Here is a 23264-nt window from a genome sequence, read left to right on the forward strand (position 1 = left end):
ATTGAAAAAGAAAAAAGGTTATTAGTTGCCAAAAACATACTTTAAGAATGTTTCAATGGTAAATATGTATAACATATTTCTTCTTTTATCACGGAAAGTATCACTTAGGTAACAATTATGCAGTGGAGAAAAAGAGCTTAATTATAAATGTGAAAAAAGATTAAAAACTCAGTTGATATTTAGAATGTCGGTGTAATCTATAAACTCTGGATGTCGGAAGTATCCAAATTGTCTGAATTTTAAAAATTTACATCCTGATATTTGCAGATATGATTTCAAACAATGGCCTGTGGAGGACCATTATTAGAGTTACTGTAAACAGCTTACAATCACGTGAAAATGTAGTTTGGCACGAGACAAATACTTAAAAAATGCTTTAAACCACAAACAGAACCATAAAATTTGTAGTTAATTCTTATTTCTGAACTAAGCCATTAAGAAATGATACCATCGGTTAAGTACATGAAATCATGAATCATTGACCAAAAAGGAAAAAAATCAATGTAGGAGTGCTGATAGTTTCTCTAAAAGGAATGAGAGACACCAGTCAGGGTTTATCAGTGAGGGACCCACTGAGAAATATTCAATAACAGACTTAAAAAAACACAAGACCTACTTTTATACATTTGTAGGGGAAATCAAAATAAAAGTTGGAACAAAATGGTTTCCAAAAAAGCTCTTCTTTGCTGCTTTATCTCTAAGGTTAGATTACGAAATGTATTTAGCCTAGGGAAAGGTAAGATATTTTAAAAAAGAATTGAACTCCAAGTTTTGTTACATAAAGTAAAATAATGCATTATTCACCAGCCCTATCAACGTTGCATCGGTCAATGGAGTTCTGCATAGGGGATTAGATAAAAGAAATAACTTGCGGCAATGACAATTGTTTGACCCTGGAATGTATTCATAAGAATGACGATGGGATCTTTCTGAAAGTGAGAAAGGGACACAGCAAAGTAACAGTCGTGTGGGCTTCATGTTCTAAGCACAGCCTGGGGATTTTCTTAAGATTTCCTCCACTGCGGCTGAGCAGTCCCCAGGCTCTGCACCTGTGACTGCTGAGACCAGCCGGTTAAGAAAACTGAGTTTGTTCAAGAGGTCCTCTGGTTTCTACAACGTCCTGCAGCTCCAAGCACTAGACAGTTGCAACTCTCTCTTGAGGAAGTCATCTTCACTAACACATAACAACAGATTAAAGTCAGGCTGAAATCTTTCCTGCAGTCCCATGATGAGATAACAGGGGAGACAGTCACTCTTAAGTCGTGGGACAATAAACACTGGTAAGAAATAAGCAACCACAACAACATCAATAACATGCCTGGAAAAGTGAGTAAGACCGTTTTCACAGATATACATAAGAAACATCACTGAAAATCATGTTCTAATATTTATATGTTTCTTATTTCTTGAACCAACCAACCAACCAACCAACCAACCAACCAACCAATTGCCGGTGTGTGAACCTCAGTGAGAGATATAGTTATTAGCCATTAGCTCTAATAATAAATGCAACATTGAGACAAAATCACCCACATTATTTTTTTTCTCATAGGAGTGATGGAAGCATTGACTTTTTCTGGCAACTGGATCCTAACATCCTAGGTACTCTTCCTCCAACAGGTCTACATGCTGCAAGGCCCCAAATGTGCCAGGCCAACCTCCTTGGATCTCTTCTTTTCTTGCTGATTTCATCCAATTCCATGGCTTTGCATATCATCTAAAACCTGACAACTGTCACATTCACATCTCCAGCATGGACCTCTCCCCTGAGTTCTAGATTTGCACATCTGACTGGTGACTTTCTAGCTGCACTTAGATGTCTAAAAGGCATATTGATTTGAAGATGTCCATTAACAAAGCCTTGATGTTTCCACTTAAATCCCCTGATTTCTTCCCGGTATGTGTCATCTCAGTTAATGACCTCATCAGTCTTCCAGTTGTACAGCCAAAAAACTGTGGAGATCTTTGATCCTCATTTTTGCGCATCTCCACTCCATCACCAAGTCTTATTTGCTCTAAGTCCAAACTAAACCCTGAATTTGCTTCTTACTGTTTCCACTACTAAAATCTTAGCATAAGAGGGCATCATTCTCGCTTGGAGTCCTGCACTCTTGTTCCTTCCTCCAAAGCATTAATTATATCATAGCCTCCCCTTGCTTAGGATCCTCTAATGACTTCTTCTTAAACTTAGAATGAGTTACACACAATTATCTTAGTGCATCTCGCCCGCTGACTTCCCTTTGCTTATTGGTGATGACACTACCACCACATCAGCCTCCTCTCTGCCCCTTGAAGACACCAATTCACGTCTGTCTTAGGGCCACTGAATTTGTTCTTCTGCCACCTCCTCCAATTTACTCCTCTCCTTCTCTGAGACTTCCCCAGCTGTCCTACCCAGAATAGCCACACCATCACTCCCAAAGACATCACTCCCTTCCATCCTCCTTGTGGCCCTCAGCAGCACCTGAAATGATCTTGTTTGTTTATTTGTTTCCTACTTATGGTCTCTCTCTTCCCAATAGAATGCAAACTCCTCTAGGACTTGTCTTGGTGGTCCTCCTTGGTGACTGATGGATCATGATCTTCTGTCAGATCACGTTTATTTTTTTAGTTGAACAAAGAAGCAGGGAAGTCGAGAGAAGAGATATAACTAAGTCTAAACAAGTATGTGACCCGTTGGGCTTGGGCGTGTGGTGAGAGGACAGGAGGTAGGGGCACAGGGAGAATGGAAAAGGGTACTTTTACCTGACAATCTGATCTGTTTCTTCTCGTCAGCCAATGAGAATTACGTAACATTCCATTTTGTTTTTTACCTCAACTGCATCCCTAGGACAGTTAATGCCATTATACATGAAATTTTACTCGGAGATTGCTTTAAAATCTAACAATATCATCGGGATTGTTCTAAGTGCTCCGCTGTATTTACTTTCCCCTCCTACGGGTCTTTCTATTGTCTATCTGTGTTTCAGCCATTCAGCTTATTGAAAGTGTCTCTGTTATAAGGAGCTTTGAGACTTTATTATCTGTTGGAAGCTGGAGTGGTGTAAACAAGGAGTTACAGCAACAGACTGTTCATTCCTGCAGACACAGTCTGAATATCTGGGCAATGAAAAGACAGTCTTGATGATGCTGCTCAACTGCAAGGGCATCATGCCTTCATGTGTTCTTTTATTAAGATATTGCTCAGGCTTTCTACTTCATGATAGCAAAACCCCCCCGAAAACGTCAATTGTAGTCCGTTGCTAATAAGTGAATTGAATAACAAGTAAATAAAATGGTTGTGGGTTATAAAGTTATAAGGGAAAATCTCTCTGGGTTAAATCTCTCAGCAATGTGGGCTTGGCGCTCATTTATACTCTGACAGCTGTTTGCAAGGGGCCTCTCCAGGGAGGAGATGGTAAGCTTGCTTAATCACAGACAGTTAATTTGGCAGGAGACGCCCAGCCTTTTGCTTTGGGGACATAGCTTCTGTCCAGAGGTGGAGGAGTTTGAAGCAAAGGGGCGGGGGGTGGGGGGGCGGTACCGTGGTGCTGATCTTGCCGTTCTCCGTGGTCATGCTGTCTCTGTGATGCAGGTGAGCAAACGGCTTGGCCGCCCCCCAGGATTCCAGGTACCGGGTCATGCGGACGGAGGCCCTCATCTTGGCTCCATCGAGGGTGTGGCGAGGTCTGAAGAGGTGCTGGGGACTCCGTCGTTCTCCCTTGGGGTGAGAAACAAAGCATTACACCTGGCACGCCAAAGGTGCCCAGCGCCTTCTTCCTGCTCTGCCCTCCAGGAAGTCTCCCCTGACTGAGCGGATTCCCCCAGCATCACCCCTTCCCTCTTTAGGGGCCCGCCCTCGTTCCTTCAGTGTTCCTGGAATCCACGGTTATGAGCTGGTCGAGCTGAGCGATTTTTTCTAGACAGCAAAAGTTACCCGGAATTTAAACTTAGGAAAAAATAATAGCCATTTTAACAGGCATTTTTATAAAGTAAATTCTTAAACAGAATATGCTGATCTGTTTCAGCTTTTTCTTGATGGTTGTGTTTTCCTAAACAGACAGCTGTAGAGATCAGGGCTCTTTCCTGATGCTCGATGGCTTTACTCTATCTGGGTTTTGGTGTTCTTTGCCTGAACATGGTGTTCTTTGTACACATTTTTTTTTTGCCTTTTCCCCACACCATCGCCCCGTCACCCCACAGTTCTTCCTGCTTGTCACATGTGTCTCCAGATCAACTGTCAAGTTAGTTGGAAGTTCATCTCCAAAGGTGAACATGGGAGAGCGAGGCTACTGTGAGTAAACACGCACATGTGATCTCATTGATTTTGTGATATCGGTTATGACCATTCAGAGGTCTTTCTTGATGATATTTGTACCGTTTACCAGCTGTGTGATTTGGGGGAAGTTACATAACCCCTCAGAGCTTCAGATTCTTAATAGGTAAAGAGCAATAATATTCACTTGGCAGGAATTTGAGAAGGGTTATAAGAGGTGAGAGCTCTAAGTCCCTTGCTCTGGCCTGACGTGTGGTGTGAATAGAGTAAGAGATAGCTCCTAACAGTCTGGATGGTCTTCCAGGCAATGGAGGTCTTTATTGTATCAAAGTTAAACGTGTCTGCACGTACATGTACTCACACAAAGTTATATGTGATATTTAGTTGTTAATCTTTTAGATATTTCTCTTTTCCTTCTTCTTATATGTTCATCCTACTTTATCTCATTAGGTTTTTATCATCTGAAGCCCTAAGCAAAATCTTCTCTCTAATTTCCCAAGGGCCAGGCTGAGCCCACTGGGACTTTCAGAAGCATCATCGACTAAGCAATACGTAGATTAACATTGACTAAGATATACCACCTCATCATATAGACAATAATCTTGTCATATAAACAGGCAATTCATTTCAACTGTTTCTTTAATAAATATATGAATTTACTATTACAAAATGATGTTCCATAATTAAACTGCCAAATTCATTTAAAGTAACTTTAGAGGCAAAGACTAGCAAAGAATTACACTGATTCTTGAATAAAAGCACCTACTATATCAGTAATTTCCCCCTCCCTTTTAATCACAGAAGGCATAGGCTAATTATAGACTCTACAATACTGACCTTGGGGTTGATTACAAAGTAGGTTTTCACCAGGTGCTGTTTTAAATATGGGTCCCTGATGTCACCATCTCCTTCCTCCACTTTATAAGCCCCATTCAAGTGCTCCAGGGTGACTGAAGAAATGTGAACACGTCTGAAATTCCGTTTTAAAACAGCAATCAAGACACAGAAGGATAAACATGAAGGAAAACTGTCTATGTATTTGTTATTTCAGAGATAAATTTCTTCTCCCCCAAATGAAGGAAAGACTACATGTTCTTGGTAAAACTGACTGTGATTAAGGTTTATAGTTTATTAACCACTGCTTTGGAAAGATGCTCTGAGAGGTCATGTGCTAGCAGTATTTGGAGCTTCTCTGCACTTAGAGAAACTGCAAGGTGGGAGTGGGGAATTACAGCAAATAAAACTTGATCATATGAAATTTTTGCGTGTGAGGGTATTTTTTGAAATGCATGACAAAGGCATTTTAGGAAGTGTGTTGCCCTGTATAAAAGTACAGATTTTCTTTCTCAATGCATGCTCTCATGTGTCTCCAAATTATAGCACTTGAATCAAAATTGTCCTGTCTCAAATATGCTCTTCTAACCAGAGATGGATGCTACAGCTGGCTCATTTTAATAGTACCGGTTTCAGAGGTCACCAGTAATAGAGAAATGCCATTTCTGCCCTGCATTATAAAACATCTTTGACTTAGGTCTCAACTCACAAAATTACAAATAAGTAAAAGTCTGTAATTTAGAATCTGATATCCATTTTCTTTGACCACGGGTCATGGGGGTGGTGGAATTGAGACTCGAGAGCTCATGTTTATCTGATTAATGTAAGAGGCCATTGGGCAGGAGTAAAATGATACTAACAGAGGTAACAGAAATCACTGAACACTCAGCAGTCCGTTAGTAACCCACTAACCTCTCATTCCTAACCATGTAACCAGCCTGAAGAGAGAAGTCCAAGGTCCAGCCTTACCCAGGGACCCCTCCAGCTTCCATGTGGTTGGCCAAGGTAACATCATGTGACCACACATCGTACTGCCACTTCTGCAGACCAATCACACCGCAGAGGACGTTCCCAGAATGCACTCCCACGCGCATGTTGATATCAACTCCAGTGGCATCCCTCACTTTCCTAAAGAGAAGGAAAGTAACATCACCATCTAGGAACATTCTTTTCTTCTTGAAACTGCTGGCCAATTTTCCAGGCATTTTATTATTCAGAATTTCTCACACTGTTGGAAATATTGTCATGAATTCCTCCTGTGGGAGAAGATTGCTGCTCTGAGCCAAGAGAAAGGGCTTTCCTTTCTGGATACTCCCAGCCTAGACCAAAGGTTCCAACACTCCGGCTATGTTGGCAGCAATGACACAGCATTTTGGCTGTAGCTTCTACTTTTTCAACCAATACGTATCAAGCACCTATCACGTGCTGACACCTGCTCCGAATTTTATACTCGCATCACATGCCATCGCTCTGTACTGTCAGAAATGGTCTTAGATGCCATTTGCAATTCTAATGTTTAGCACAATGTATGTCCCCAATGAATATTTGTTTGCTGATAAGAGACAATATGGCTTATTTGTGAGTTTAATAATGACTTTAGCCTGAATAGAAGTTTTAAAAAATAGCCATGAGATTAAAGCTTTTCAACTGTGCACATTCTTTGACAAAAAGAGAAAAATAATACTCTTTGAAAAGCCTTAATAATGCATAAGATATCATTAAAAACAAACCAATTTTTTAAATATCCTTTAAAAAATACTTTAGGACCTTGTAACCAACTCATTAACAGAGATAAATGAAGAACTTCTTTAAGGGAAAATGGCAATTCTTGGCAATGCTTATTTATTTCTGCCACTAAATACATTTATCAATTAAAATATTATTGTAAAAGAAGTATGCATGAAGGTGTCCCTAGCCAGCTGGAGAGAACCACCCCAAGAGGAAACGTGGAGGGTAGCAATGACCCTGATTGCAACATAACAAGGAGAGTTACCCAGTGTGGGTTGCAGTAAAGTGAACCTTAAAAGGCTCAAAAGGGCATAGGCATGGATGTCATGCTTAAAAAATAAAATGACATCAAGTGTGCTAAAAATGATAGAAAGAAATGGATGTAAAAATAAATGGACTCCTCAAAAAAATATATAGAAAATTCTTTCCTTCTCTTCCCTTTCCTTCCTCCCTCTCCATTGTCCTTTTCTGCTTTTTTTTCACAAAAAAGACAACACCATATTTGGTGCTATGCAAGTCATCCAAACCCTTCATTCCTGCCTACACGATGAGCCAGAGCATCAATATGACATAGGAGAGCTGTCCCGGCCACTCTGCCCTCCATCAGCAAAGAGTGCTTACAGCTGCTTGGGCACCATGTGGTCCTTACCTCTGGGCCTTTGTTCTCAAGGGTTCCTCTCTCTGCTCCCCACTCCCCTGAGCCTCCCTTCCCTGACAGGGCATGGGCATCGCCTGGCCAGCTTGCACTGTTCTTCCATTTGTGACTTAGGTATGACCTCATCCAGGAAGGCTTTCTGGTCTCTCCTTCCAGGTTGACGTAGGCCTCCCTCCTAAGTGCTCCAACCTCCCTGAGTGCAGGTAGCATTCCCTGTTTGTGCTCACATCTGCTCTCAGGGTGTCAGCCTCGCGAAGACACAGACCTTTTCCAAGTGGTCTGTACACCCATCAGCAGGTTCAGGGCCTGGTGCAGTGTAGACACTTGAGACCAGTTTAATTGACTCAGGTCATTTTTGAAGGATTTACTGAGTTTCTGTCTTTGGGAGATGATGACCCTGAAAAATTTGTCACAGAATGCATAGTTGTTCTTAAGATTTTATGTTGTTGAGGAAGAACAGCTCCAACCACACAAAATATGGTCAGCAGAAAGCCGAGAGGGAATAAAGAGGGAAGACAAAGCACTCTACAGTTGGTCATTTTGACAGAATTGACAGGTGAACGATATGACTCTTTAAAACCATCTCCATGTCCTTTGAGTATTTTTTAGAAAAAAAGAGTTGATCAAGGGTTCAAATGGATTGACTGACCAAATGTTTCAATGCATGTAGATGCAATCTGTGTGGTCTCTGGAAAAAGGTTGAAATAACTGCTTAAAGCTTGCAACAACAGTAGACAAACTTTCTAGTTTAAGAGGAAACTTCATCATCTACAAAATCAGGCTCCTGAATATTACTCCCTTGATTGTGAACAGTTTAAACTTTCCTGACAGAAAAAAAAAAAATCTCTGCAAGCATTGGGAATATTCCAAAACTGCCACTCAGTGCTCCTGTAGCGGTGGCTTGCTGGACTGGGAATGAGGCTCTGAGCAAGTGTGGGAGTCCAAATTGGAGAGGAAGACACAGGCCAATGTCCCTAGACCCATGTTACTGGTGCCTAGTAAAAACCTGAGGTGACTGGCCAAAATTCCAAGTACCAAGTACGTGCTTTCTCCGCATCAGCTTAAAAAATCAAAATTACTGTATTCATCCTCATTTTCTGGTTCAATAAATGGGAATAAAAATGTTTTTCTTTGTACGAGAGAACAAAGAATTTCTGAAATTTGCTGAGGTGCTGTCTTTTATTGAGGGTATAACAAAACAACCTATTATTGATCAACTGTATATGAGCTGAACAGGTGATATATAATAGAGAATGAATATGGAAATCCTTGGTCAAAGAAGGGCAGATTGTGGGGACATGTGGCCATTAAGATTTGAAGCTTAAGTTTAGATACAAGCAAGAGTTCTGGAGAGTTTCCTCCAACCTGCTAACACCACTGAGAAGATATCGCCAATGCATAGATGATGAATGGATAAATAAAATGTGGTAAATACATACAATGGAATATTATTCCATCATCAGAAGTGATGAAGTACTGACACATGCCACGATCTGGATGAACCCTGAAAACATTATATACATAAAGTGAAATGAGCCAGACATGAAAGGACGAATATTGTATGATTTCACTTACATGAAATACCTAGAATGGGCAAATTTATATAGTCAGAAAGTACAACAGAGGTTACCAGGTGACGGGGGAGGGGAATGGGGAATTATGGCTTAATGGGTACTGATTTTCCGTTTGGGATAATGAGAAGGGTCTAGAAGTAGATAGTGATGATGGTTGTCCAACATTTTGAATGTACTTAATGCCACTGAATTGCACCTGAGAAATGGTTCAAAGGGCGATACTTGTTATATACATTTTACCACAATAAAAAAAGTAACAGAAAAAAACAGATATTACTGATGAATTGGTGACATGCCAGTGGACAGAATGTAAGGATTCTTTCTCCTAAAAGGTGTTAAACATGTTGGAATGTCACAAACATAACAGAACTGGAAAACAGTTGATTCCAAAGCAAAAATCAAGCTTCAGTAAAATGGTGGATTGTTTAATTTAATATGTTATTGATACATGTAACTTTGTCCTTCATAAAGTCTTTCCCACATCTATTTGAAAAGGAAATCAAGAAAAAATGCCTTCCCCAAAAGAACCTATTTCACCTCACGTTTGAAACAAACACCATGTTTGCCTCCAGGGGTAGGTTACAAATTTGAGAAAACCTATTATTTCCACTGATTGGACCCACTTACAGCTAGACCCATAGTGTCATGAATAGTTAATTGCTGTTGAAATAATGAAAAAAAAATATTTTTCATGTCTCAGAGACGACAAATGATTTACCTATGGGAAGAAGCAAGCAGAACATGATTATTTCACAGGCAATACATTTCGTTGGGAAGCTGAGGCCCTGCTGACTACTCCTCCCACTCAATTCTTTCTTTGATTCCATTTTATTCATCTGCCTCCCAATCCCTCATCTGTCCCACGGTGGCCCACGGCAATTGCTACTGAGCTAGTGGATTTGGAACACTTCTGTCTCCTGGGCTCAGCTAAGGCTGTGGGCTTTGTGCGTCTTCCCTGGACGGCACTGGGGAACCCAGCCACACACCTCTTAGTCCATTTCAGCACGTGTCCAACATATACTGTGTGCTAAACACAGTGACAGACTGATCCACGGCTTTCTCACTTAAAGCTCCATCTACTCTAACCCTGAGACAAGGAATTAGAACATCAAGCACAAATTCCTATCCTGTTTAGACCAAAAATATGTGGAGGATAGGGTAAAATCATTTGACCAAAAATGGGCAGTCAAAAAACCCAATAAACTAAAATCCTACAATCACACAATCAACAAACAAGAGCTTTTCTCACTTATAAGAACAGTCTGGCTTCTAGGAAGGCATTACTAAAGAAGGATGCATTACGGTACTGCTAATGAAAATTGACTTTGTCCTTACTCCTTTATCTTGTATTTGTCAACTGCAATGCTAACATTCTATGTAAGTGAATCTTCTCTAGAATTAAAATGAAGGAAACTATAGATACAATGCAGAAGACATATATTATGGATATAAACTGAAGTTAAATTCACAGAGCTGAGGCTTTTCGACCAGATGAAGGAATTTTGGACTGGGTTTTTACATGAGGTGCAGGCTGGTGATAGAAAGAACTTTCTTTTTTACACTTTGTGTGTAGCCATGTTATTTGTCAGAACTCAAGAGAGATGCCGAGTACAGACTTTTTCCCTAAGATCAGAGAAGACATTTAAATTTTTTTAAAAATCACCTTTGAAACAAACAAAATTGTCCCTTCCCATAGATTTCTAACTCACTTTTGCTGTAATCTAAGGCCAATAATAACAGTACAAAACACTTAGAGAAGACGTACTTTGGACTGAGTTCTTACACACCAATAAATGGGTCTCTGCACATTGATATTTAAATGTCCAATAATGTATTTAGTGCCAATAGACAGAAAAATAGAAACAGCTGTGAATGAGAATTAGAACTAAAAATTATTAAACAGTTAATAAAGATTTTGCTAAGCAGTACACTTACTTTATGGCTTCACACATATCCAGCCCCATTTTCACACAGTTTTTGGCGTGGTTAGGGAGAGATATAGGGAGTCCAGACACACAGTAGTAGCAGTCTCCTAAAATTTTTATTCTCATGCATTCATTCTCCTGGAAGAAGACATCAGAATTTCAGTTGTGTTAGCACTTACATAACGATTTAGATTTACTGAATATCATCAGGTGCTCATCCCACCAACACTGTCACACTGAATAGTGTTTGTGGGGAGAGAGAAATGAGAACTAGTTGGGTTTCTCGTCATTACTCAACAAGAATGAGCCACCCTCACCCACATGCCCATTTACCAGGAAGAATGAGGGAAACGGGAAGAAAGGGAAAGTTCTGGAAAGATTTACACTTAACACTAGCAGAGGAGGGTAAGGAAAGCTCATTCTCTTTGGTTGAAACATCCTAAATATGGACAGTCAAATGAAACTTTCTGTGCAGAGCAGAATTTTTCGGGGCAGAAAATGATGACCAGAACTCAACTGGAATTAGAATCTTATGTCATCCTCTACTATGCTCACTTCATTTTTCTTCATTTATTTCAAAGTCGAAGCAGATTTTTACCAGTAGACATGTAGCTTCTGATAAACATCACAATATAATAAGCTACCATTCAACATTGCCAAGTAATTTAAAACTTAATTCTGATCTTAGGTTAAACCATTTCAGTAGAAAGTTAGAGTAACTCATTAATATTCCTGGGTGGGCTGTATTTACATTATAACACTGAGATTAACTTCATTCATATGCATCCATCCTACATCCATTTCTAACCTTTTCAACTAGCTTATAGACTCCTCACTAAAAAAACAAAAACAAAACAAAAGCAAAGATGTACCAAACACATTTTTTTCTTCTTATCACTAACACAAGCTTATGTATAAACTCAACAAATCTGAAACACTAAAATGAACATAAGATCTTTTTGTTCTTAAGCACATGTAAGGTTTACTGTAGATTTTGTATATTTCTTTCCCTCTCTAAAAGGGAGCTTGCATACTTTCATCCTTATCTATGGCACTATAAGATGATATGCTAGTAATTCCTGATAACAATATCGTAAGTAACAAAAAGGCAAAAAATTACTTCTTAGTAAGGTTTCCCTCCCATACTTCCTAAATAGATATTCTGACTCTAGAAAATAGTAAGATTAATAACACTGAATTCTTGGCACCCTTATCAAAGATCAGTTGACCGACCATATATGCGTGAGTTTATTTCTGGGCTCTCTGTCCTGTTCCATGGGTCTATATATCTATTTTATGCCAGCATCCTACTGTTTTGATTGCTGTAGCTTGTAATAAATTTTGAAATTAGGAAGTATGATACCTCCAGCTTTGTTTTTCTTGTTCAAAAGTACTTTGACTATTTGTGGTCTTTTGTGGTTCTGTATGAATTTTGGATTGTTTTTCTACTTCTGTAAAAGACACCATTGCGATTTTGATAGGAATTGCACTTGATCTGTAGATGGTTTTGAGTACTATGGACATTTTAAAAATATTACTTCTTCCAACCAATGAACACAGAATGTCTTTCTACTTTTTTGTGTCTTTTTAGATTTCTTTCATCACTGTTTTATAGTTTTTGGTGTATAAGTCATTCACCTACTTGGTTAAGTTTACTCCTAAATATTTGATTCTTTTCGATGCTGATGTAAATGCAATTGTTTTCTTGATTCCCTTTTGACATACTTCACTTTTGGCATGTAGAGAAACACAAATTGGTTTTCTTGTAGGTGTACTTTGTATCTCGCAACTTTACTGAATTTATTAGTTATAACAGATTTCATGGACTCTAGTGTTTTCTACATATAAGCTCACGTCATCTGCAAACAGAGATAATTTTACTTCTTCTGTTCTGATCTGGATGCCTTTTGTCTGTTTTTCTTGCCTAATCGCTCTGTCTAGGACTTCCAGCACTATGCTGAACAGAAGCGGTGAGAGTAGGCATCCTAGTCTTGTTCCTGATCTTAGAGGAAAAGCTTTCAATTTTTTACTATTGAGTAAGATGTTGGCTGTGGGCTTTTCACATATGGCTTTATTGTGTCAAGGTAAGTTCCTTCTATACCTTATTGGCTGAGAGTTTTTATCATGAAAGGGTGTGTAATTTTGTCAAATGCTCTTCCTGCATCTATTGAGATGATCACATGATTTTAATCCTTCATTCTGGTAATGGAGCATATCACATCAATTGATTTACATATGTTGAACCATCCTTGCATCCCAGGGATAAATACTGCTTGGTCATGGTGTATGAGCCTTTTAATGTGCTGTTGAATTTAGTTTACTAAGTGAAACAGGCCAGACACAGAAGAACAAATACTATATGATACCACTTATATAAGGAATCTAAAATACTCAAACATAGAAGCAGAAAGTAGAATGATGGTTGCCAGGCCTGGGGAGGTATTGGTCAAAGGGTACAAAGTTTCAGAGGTGCACAATGAAGAAGTCCTAGAGACCTACTGTGCAGCAAAGTGTCTACAGTTAACAATCTGTATTGTATACTCAAAAATTTGCTAAGAAGGTAGAGCTGATGTTGTGTTTTAATCACAAAATAATCATAATCATAATCATAATAAACAGGGCAAGAGGAAACTTTCGTAGATAATGGATATGTTTATGGAATAGATTGTGGCAAGGGTTTAAAAGGTGTATATATCTCTCCAAACTCATTAATTGTATAAATTAAATATGTACAGCTTTTTGTATGTCAATTATACCTCAATAAAGTGATTTTAAAAGATTAAAAACAATTAACAGTGAACTAGCAATGATTTTGAGGTGCTTAGCTTAAAGTTATGTAGTGTTCACTCAAAGGACTGAACTGTCTGTTTGCTTACGATACTCTCCAACTGCATGTTGTTTAACTATGAGCCATGAATGAATGCCCAAAGCATGCTGTCCCTGCGACCAACAATGGATGGACCAAGCCATCCTACGCTGGACTCTGATATTGCCTGGACACTCTTTTGTTACAATGATCAGAGAGGAACAGGAAGTCACACTGAGAATCTCTGTTACAGGTCATGAATTGTGTCCTCAAATTCATGTGTTGAAGTCCTAACTCCTGGTACCCATGAATGTGACCTTATTTGGCAATAGGGTCGTTGCAGATGTAATTAGTTAAGATGAGGACTAGGGTGGGCCCCTAATCCAATATGACTGGTACCCTTATAAAAAGGAAAAATTTAGACACTGAAACTTGCACATAGGGACAACACCATGTGAACACTGGAGCTATGCTGTCACTTGCCAAGATCAGGATGTTTCTTCCTAGCATGACCAACAAAAGTGACTGTCCCTTAATTCAAACTTTCAAGACATTATTTAAGTTTCAACCAGTTTTTTTCCTAAAAATGAGCCCCCCAAAAAACTCAACCTCTTCCTTTGGTTTTGTCCTAGAAGGAAGCAGAGCTGTATTCCTATTTATTTTTTTAAATCCCCAGTGAGATCTGTCATGGTCAACTGGGCAGCATAAGGCACCTCATGGAGAGCTTGACCCAAGAGGGCCTCTGTGAACAGATTTATTTCTAAGAGGCTTGGCTTGAATGTTCTGTATTGTTTATAAGTGAGATGAATCTTGCAGTGAACTATATTTGGGACCAACTCTTCCATATATAAATAACACATTTTAATAAGCATAATTTTTGTTTGGAACAATTCAAAGAAATAATTAGGCTGACTGGAAATGCTTTATAAGAAGTAAAGGGCTCACGGAGAGGAAAAAAATTTTTAATCAATATTTCCACCAGAAACTGTAATAGTTCCAATAAGTAAGTAAGGTCTAGCATGCTTTTGGATCATTTGCCATCATTTCCTCTCTGTGAAACTTCCCATAAAGAAGCATATGTATGACAAATACTGAACTTACAATTCTGTTTGAGTGGTACAAGGGTCAATGGATAACAATGAGACAGCGGAAAATAAAGGGCTTAGGTAGAAGCTATGCTTTCTATTGGAGGGGTTCTTCCAGGATGCTGCTTAACAATATGAATACATGACAGTTACCACTAAGAGAGGAAATTATGCTTCCAACTCCTTGACATTGAAATGCCTAAAAAGAGGACCTTAGAACAGCACAGTGGAGAGAGATGTGCAAATTAAATATCACCACCTTGAATGTATTTATAGTACATGTGCTGAATTATACGTATGCAGAAGTTTTAAAAATTGATGAAAATGTGATAATTATACACTATGACATTTTTTATTCCCATTATAGGTTTGAGACTTATCAAGGCTCAATGGCAAATAAATCCAACAAATTTACAAACACATTCCTAAAAGGTGCTTTTATGAAAAGGTAAAAAGTTGAAAAGAGACCAGAGAAAAGGTGAGTCAAGATTTTAGATATTCTTAAAGTAGAAGGGAATCACTAATACTCACCTTTGCAATTTGATCGAACTTTCCGAAGAGTTCATTCAGCATGTGCACTAGTTCTCCGGGGGAGCAGTCGCTGGCCAGCCGGGTGAAGCCAACAATGTCAGCGTAGAGGATACTGCGGGGGCAAGGGGAGGCAGAATATGCAAGTTTATAGTTATTAAGAAAGCAATAATAGTTTTTCCCATTCAAAGAGGATTTTTTTTTTTACATTTTATATCTATATTTTCACAAGAAAAATGTCAAGAATACATAAAGTTTGCTAAACTTCCCATTAAAATTTTTTTGATGTTGAATTTTTATAATTAACAAGGGAGAAGAAAAACTCATGTGATGCATTTTGTCCATTCTAGTCCATTCTCATGGATCACCTTCCTTCCCTCACGGCCAGCCCCTCCCTCCCCCTCTGGTTTATGTGGTATTCATCCTGACGGTTCGTTACACTGACATAATTCTGATGTCAAATGCATATGTTTCTATTTGAATTGTTACATGAATTTATATTATAAGAATTTCTAAAGTAGAAGAAGGAAAATAATAAAAGCCCAATCCTGTTTTTATTGATTTAAAGAAAAAATAACCTTCTTAAAAGAAAGACTACTTGACAAAAGATTCTGGATTGCTTACTACCTGCCAGGACAAAGCGGACATAATACTTCTTCCTAAAGCTCAGAGTTTAGTTGGGGTGATGCACTCAACAAAAAAGGACACCGACAAACGTCCAGTTACAGTGATAGCAAGTATATACAGGAAAACAGCAGAGTGCTACACGAGAGAACAGTGTAGGGTGGGGACAGATGGTGGAGTCCATGAAAGTCACTCAAAGGAGACGGCAGTGCAGCTTCCTTCTCCCGCCATGGGATGTACATGCTAGTGGGACAAATGTGAGGTTTCTTAGAGTTTTATCCATGTTAAGTTAACCTTGAGGGGTCAAGATAGGGAAACACAGTGCCAGTGTGTGCATTACAACTTTTCCTACACAATAATCCGTTTATGATTTTTCTAAAGGCCTAATAAACTAGAAGCCTAAATGGCTGGCAGTTTGAGATTCAGATAATATGGTATGGTTTAAGAAGTACCATGAAACAAGAATAACTACCACTTCACACTCACTAGAATGGCTATTATCAAAACAACAGAAAATAACAAGTGTTGTCAAGGGTGTGGAGAAATCGGAACCCTTATGCATTGCTGGTGGGAATGTAAAATGGTGCAGCCGCTATGGCAAACAGTGTGGTGGTTCCTCAAAACATGAAACATAGAACTACCATATGATCCAGCAATTCCACTCCTAGGCATATACTCAAAAGAACAGAAAGCAGGATCTTGAACAGATATGTGAACATCCATGTTCATAGCAGCATTATTCACAACACAGTCACACATTGCAGAATGACGCTTTGGTCAACGATGGACTGCATAGATGACAGTGGTCCCAAAAGATTGGTACCATATAGACGAGGTGTGGAGTAGGCTATACCATCTAGGTTTGTATAAGTACACTCTATGACATTCACACAACAACGAGATCACCTAACAACACATTTCTCAGAACGTATTCCTGTTGTTAAGCCGTGCAAGACTAGTCAAAACGTAGAAACAAACCAAATGTCCACTGGTGGATGGTTAAAGAAACTGTGGTATATGCATACAACGGAATATTATTCAGTCTTTAGAAGGATGAAATTCTGACACAAGCTACAATACAGATGAACTTGGATGACGTTATGCTAAGTGAAATAAGCCGGACACAAAAGGACAAATATGGTATGATTCCACTTACATGAGATAGGTAGAGTGGTCAAACCACAGAGAGAGAAAGCAGAATGGTGGCTTCCAGAGGTTGTGGGGGGAGTTCTTTAATGGGTATGGGACTTGAGTTTAGGATGAAGAAAAGTTCTGGAGGCAGATGGTAGTGATGGCTGCAGAACAATGTGAATGTATTTATGCCACTGCACTCTATGATTTAAAATTGTCAAAATTGTAAATATTACGTTATGTATATTTTGCCACAATAAAAGAAATAAATAATGTGGCACCTGTCAGCCAGGTCCCAGCCAGATCACAGCTGGATCTCTGCTGTTGGCCACACTCCACTCCTTGTGCCAAGCTTCACCTTAGAGGACAGACTTGCTCCTCTGCTGATGGACAGAAGCCAGGGGAGACTTCTGAATGGTCCAGGAAAATCAGAGCTGCTGGGGCTTCTGCACTCTCCATTCTGATGCAGGAAAACCATCCCTGCTTCTCCCATGCTCCCTTGTAGAGGCAGGGATCACAGGTGCTGAGCATAGGTCCAAGAGGAAGAATTAACTCTGCCTGCTCAGAGAAAGAATGCCTGATGCTGAGGAGCACTGGGATGGTGAATATGTGGATGGGCAGTTGACTCCACTTCTTGTTTACAACTTCCACAATGTTTTCTGTAGTCAAAACTTACAGTGGGTGAAGGAGCCCAAAGATAGACTGGCTGCAGATGTCTTAAGCTGGTCCAGAAGTTACTCAAAAGCAAGGGGATTCAAAATCTATATAAGCAATTGTGATGCAATGTGCAAAGGGTTATGGTAGAGGAAGCACGGTGCTCTGCGGGATCACATGGGAACCCAACCTAGACTCTACCCAGATCAACACTTTAGAAAAATCACTCTGGCTGCAGCAACCTGGAGTCAGACAGGTCAGTTAGAATCACATCCTGTTAATCCAGAAGAGCCCTGTGGAAGGTCTATTACTGGGGAAAATAGACAGAACTGGGCAGATATGGGAGATACAAACGAAGGAGAACGAACCAGGCTTTGTTAGTGATTAGATGTTTGCCGGGCAGGGGGGTGGGGTGGGGGGGGTGGTGTCTAGGAGAGGGAAGTAATGAGGATGAAGACTCAGTTTCTGGCTGAGCTATGGGGTTCAAGCCTAGCTTGAATCAGATAAAGCTTATAGGGAAAGTTGACCAGTTCAACTTTGGTTGTGTCGAATTTGATTGTGGTGTCTGTGGAACACCCAAGAGAAAGACATTCATTAAGTAGATGAGTATAGAAAACTATGGTTGAGTTCCATGTCTTAGCATCATGTAGATGGTAATTAAAGTACTGGGTGAGAGCTGAAGAGAGCAGAAAGAGCTAGGAGAGAGCCCTGAAAATGCTCTCATTTACCGGGGAGCCTAGATTTAGGGAAGAGAAAAGAAAGGAGACTGTAGGAAGAAAATAAAGGGGATACAACGTCATGGAGACCAACAGATAGGAGAATTCTTTAAGCGTCAGAGCAAGGTCAACGGGGCCAAGCATACCTGAGTGGTCAATGAGATGAGCACACAGAAGTAAGTCATAATCAGATTTGGGAACAAAACAGTTGGTATGAATTTAGCAAGAATGAGTTCTGGGACACGGTGGAGGTTAAAGCCAGAGAGCGGCAATTTGAGGAACAAGAGAAAATAAGGAAGATTAATTAAAGAGTGTGGAAAATTCCTTCTAGAATGTGGGCTATGAAATTCATGGGAGAAAGAGAGAGTTTCAGAGTTGGATAGTGGCACTAGATTAAGGGACGTGTGTTTGTTTGTTTCCAAAGATGCGGTGGCTTTGTGAATGTTTCAGCACTGGTAGAAAGGATTCAGACGAAGACAATGACGATTCAGGTAGCAACTAGTAGTTGCTACCTTTATGTCTATAAATTCTTCTTCTCCACCTCCTCTTCCTTATTATTATCATTATTATCATTAGATGGTAAATAGCCAGTAAATGTAATTAACAGAGAATAAACATTTTGTTGAATGAATGGTCAAAGTAGAAACAAAAGTTAGTAACTGATTTTTTTGGTACTGTTTACAAACCTAATAATTCCCCTTAAAACAACAACAACAACAACAACAACAATAATAAAACCCTCAGGTATTCACTGAACTGTCTGCATTACCCATGCATCGTGTCTGCTTCTGCTTATTCCTGTCCTGTTTCAGGATGAAAAGGCCATGTTTTTGTACTATTTTAAAAATAATTGGTACTCAACGCCATTTAAGTTTTTATGTTTTAAGTTTTAAGCATGTAGGTAACTTTAGGATCCTAAATATATTTTATGAACTTAAGTTTAGTTCAATACTGCAAACATATTCTAGATAATCTCTGAAGGCAGTTGAAGCTGCTTCACCAACCCGTTGCCTTAGACAGTATGGTAGTCAGCTTCCAAGATGGCCCCAGTGTTCCTCACCTTGGGGTACCCACACCCTTGTATTGCCTGCTCCCATAATGGATAGGGCTGACCTGTTTAACCAACAAGACATTGCAGAAATGACCTTCCAAGGCTAGATTATAAAAGATGTTGCAGTTTCTACCTGGTTCTCTCTTGAATCCCTCCCTCTGGGAAAGTGAGCTGCCACGTCATGAGGACACTCAAGCAACCTGTGAAGAGGCCCAGTGATGAGGAACTGAAGCCCCCAGCCAACAGCCAGGTTAACCTCCTAACCACGTGAGGAGCCACCTTGGAGGCACAGCCTCCAAGAGCCATGGCTGACATCTGGCCTGCAACCTCATGAGAGAACCTAAGCCAGAACCACCTGGCTAAGCTGCTCCCAAATTCCAACCTACAGAAACTGTGAGACGATATTTACTGTTGTTTTAAGTTACTAAGTTTTGAGGTCATTTGTTACACAGAAATTGGTAACTAATACATATAGCACACAGCCCCTTCATCAAGGGCCTGAGGGTGTGGTGTCTTCAGTTATTTTTAAAGGCCTTTGTTTTCCTGGTCTATATCATTGCTACTTAAAGATATTCTACGGTCCTCTTTAGACACAGAGGCCTTCATCTTTAATGTTTTGAATACCCAGTAAGTGAATTAAAAATACTGTATTTCCTTGGATGAGAGGGGCATTGCTGATTCTCAGTTAAGGCTGGAAAGAACCATTTTTAGTATAAAACACCTTGTCCGATGCTGTGAATGTGTTTTCTTTAATGATGTAGGCAAACCACTTTAAAAAATGAAGGCAGGCCAGTGTTTCAAATAATTTTACTCCTTAACATGTGTGAATGTTCTTTAAACATATGTAGTTTTTTTTTTTCTATTACTCCAAAAAATGGTGGGAATGTTTTTTTTCAAAATTTTACTCCTGATTCTCCATTTATTCAATAGCTTTTTAGTTCCTACTTGATATGCAACTGTGTTTTCTGTTATCTCCTTCCTAGTATGCATTTCTTTCTTTCTTTCCTTCTTTTTGTTTTTTGAGAAAGATTAGCCCTGAGCTAACATCTGCTGCCAATCCTACTCTTTTTGCTGAGGAAGACTGGCCCTGAGCTAACATCTGTGCCCATCTTCCTCTACTTTATATGTGTGACGCCTGCCACAGCATGGCGTGCCAAGTGGTGCCATGTCTGCACCCGGGATCCAAAGTGGCGAATCCTGGGCTGCCGAGGTGGCATGTGCGAACTTAATCTCTGCACCACCAGGCTGGCCCCCAGTATGCATTCTTATTGTACATTTAGTTCTGTGTACTCCTGGGCCATGTCTATCACTAGCAATGGCTTTTCTAAAATCTGGTGTCAAAATGAGATTAAATACATCTTAGCAATGTATTTAAGTTGCAGTTAAATTTGTTTTTATTAATGAACTTCAAAAATCATTGAACTGAAGCAACCAGACTAGAAGGCAGCACCATGCAGTGGAAAGAGTCTGGACTTGGGGGCAAACAGACTGCTTACAATCCTAGTCGATGCTCAACAAACTTGAGTTGTGTTGGCGCTTGTTATTGAACTACTGAACGTGGGTGGGTAACTCTCACAACTAAAGTATTAATATCAAAACTGATGAATGAGGCTGGATGCATGCGTGAGTTAGTTACTGAGAAAACCCAGCTAGGGGCCAGCTCCATGGCCGAGTGGTTCAGTTCGCATGCTCCGCTGCAGCAGCCCAGGGTTCGGATCCTGGGCGCGGACATGGCACCGCTCGTCAGGCCACATTGAGACAGCGTCCCACATCCCACAACTAGAAGGACATGCAACTAAGATATACAACTGTGTACGGGGGAGTTTGGGGAGATAAAGCAGGAAAAAAAAAAAAAAAGATTGGCAACAGTTGTTAGCCCAGGTGCCAATCTTTAAAAAAGAAAAGAAAACCCAGCTAGAACAGAAAGCACTACTGCAACGTAACTGAACAGATGAAAGGAGAAACCCCCAAAGAAGTGGTACCAGGAGTGAGGGGCATGGAGAACGGTGAGCACTCCCACTCTGCTGCAGCCGGGAGACAGGGAGCATGGAGGGAGTGCCCTCTTCAGGCTGGAGCGAGGGCACCACAGCTCCTCTCTAGAGCTACACAGAGAAGATGCCCATGATGCTCTCCTTTCTGACCGTAATCCCATGCTGATAACATGTTAGCTTTCCAGGTACTATGATTTCAGTAAAGGCTTCCTGGGAAGCAGATATGACTATCTTAGTTCAGAAAGCAGTACCTTCCACTATAAATTAATGAAGTCCCCTGTGACCTTGGTCACTGGTTGGACACACCCCAGAAACCCATCATTCCTGATGGACAGCAGAACATCCTGCTTCCCTGGAAAGTGTTGGCTGCACTGAGGCTCAGCCCCTGCAAAGGCGAGTCAGTCCTTGTGCCAAGAGCCCACTGACTCCCCTTCCAATCTTACTGCAAAGCTGGGCCTTGGGCTCCAAGGACAGCATGTGATCTGAGCATGGAGTTGCAAGAATAAGGACTCTCGTGTCCAACTCTTTCCATTTTGTGACTGATGGTCAGCCATGGAAAGCAGGGCAATGAAGGAGAACTCAATAGAGTAAAGAGGATCCTACCTTGCTATCTTAACCTGAAGGCCCCAAGTGGAGCTGGAGAGTGAGTGAAGGGGTAACTACTCTACATGAATGGTTACAGAGGGGACACAACATTGTAAGATGTGGGGTCCCAGCCAAAAATGCCCCCAATCCAGCCAACGGGCTCCCCAGACTTGCCGAGGATCAAGAACAAAGCAGGTACCTGACGTTGGTGTGCCGCTTGACGTACAGGTTGTGAAAGTTGTTTGTGTTTTCCATTTGGCCGGCTTTGGGGCCCTGCAGCCTCTGGATGATCTCGGCCTTCATCTCCATGGCTATGTGAGCCGGCAGCAGGGACAGCAGGAGCCGCTCCTGAAACAAGGTAGGGAAGAAAGGCCAAGAGAGTTCACACAACCAGGGTCACATCCAAGCAATATTTGAAATCATTGCTGATTTGTAGTGGGGTCAATTTGAGGACTCTTTCGAATAAGTTAAAATATAGATTCTAGAAATACATATTTTTTTGAAAAGATCAAATTTTGTAAGGTCAGAGTGTATTATTACATTATTGATTAGTTATTAAATTCTAAGCATGTGTTCTTCAGTGTGGAGAATAAAGGAAGGCAAAGTTATTTCCCAAAGGACATTATTTATCTATTTTGATTGTAAAGTAGTGAAGCAGAAACAATATTAAAACGTCAGAAACCAGTGGCCAGTCTAAGATAGAAAACACTCATTTCCGCCTGCCTGTTCATTTGAGAGATAAAGTGCAAGCTTTATCGCACTTTAGAAAGTCAACAATACTCCACATTTCCTAAATAAGAAAGTCAAATATTTCCAGATATTGCGTTTCCTCTATGACGACTATTCAGTCCGCTTTAGGGATTCTAAACTACTAGAAAGATGGAGTCAGAAATAGCAGGTTCTGCACAACGTCATCTGTAGGAAACTACCGTTGGAACACAAAGAAATGATAATATGTGAGCTTGTCTTGTATTTTGATCTCTAAATTCAGTAAATGCGGGAAACAATAGCACGCAATAGTACACTTATTTTAATATGTACTTATTTCCATTAGAGCGGGACTTCTCTGCCTTCTCTTCAAGGAAAACCTGCAATACATTTTTGAGGGAAAGAATCACGGAA

The 23264-nt window shown here is 40.1% G+C and overlaps 1 protein-coding gene across 3 annotated transcripts in view; it reads right to left on the bottom strand.

Moving 5' to 3' along the window:
- Positions 1 to 23264, bottom strand: part of ADCY2 (adenylate cyclase 2) — a 404157-nt gene that overhangs the window by 104410 nt on the left and 276483 nt on the right. For all 3 annotated transcript variants that reach the window (XM_023625864.2, XM_023625863.2, XM_023625862.2), the window contains exons 5-10: positions 22342 to 22490; positions 15394 to 15505; positions 10982 to 11109; positions 6059 to 6217; positions 5093 to 5225; positions 3524 to 3700 (exon numbers count right to left, since the gene is read on the bottom strand). In XM_023625864.2, the coding sequence (XP_023481632.1) occupies positions 3524 to 3700; positions 5093 to 5225; positions 6059 to 6217; positions 10982 to 11109; positions 15394 to 15505; positions 22342 to 22490 (858 nt within the window). The remainder of the gene's footprint in view (positions 1 to 3523; positions 3701 to 5092; positions 5226 to 6058; positions 6218 to 10981; positions 11110 to 15393; positions 15506 to 22341; positions 22491 to 23264) is intronic.

The sequence above is a fragment of the Equus caballus genome, chromosome 21 (assembly GCF_041296265.1).
Source record: "Equus caballus isolate H_3958 breed thoroughbred chromosome 21, TB-T2T, whole genome shotgun sequence".
In the NCBI taxonomy this organism is placed as follows: Eukaryota; Metazoa; Chordata; class Mammalia; order Perissodactyla; family Equidae; genus Equus; species Equus caballus.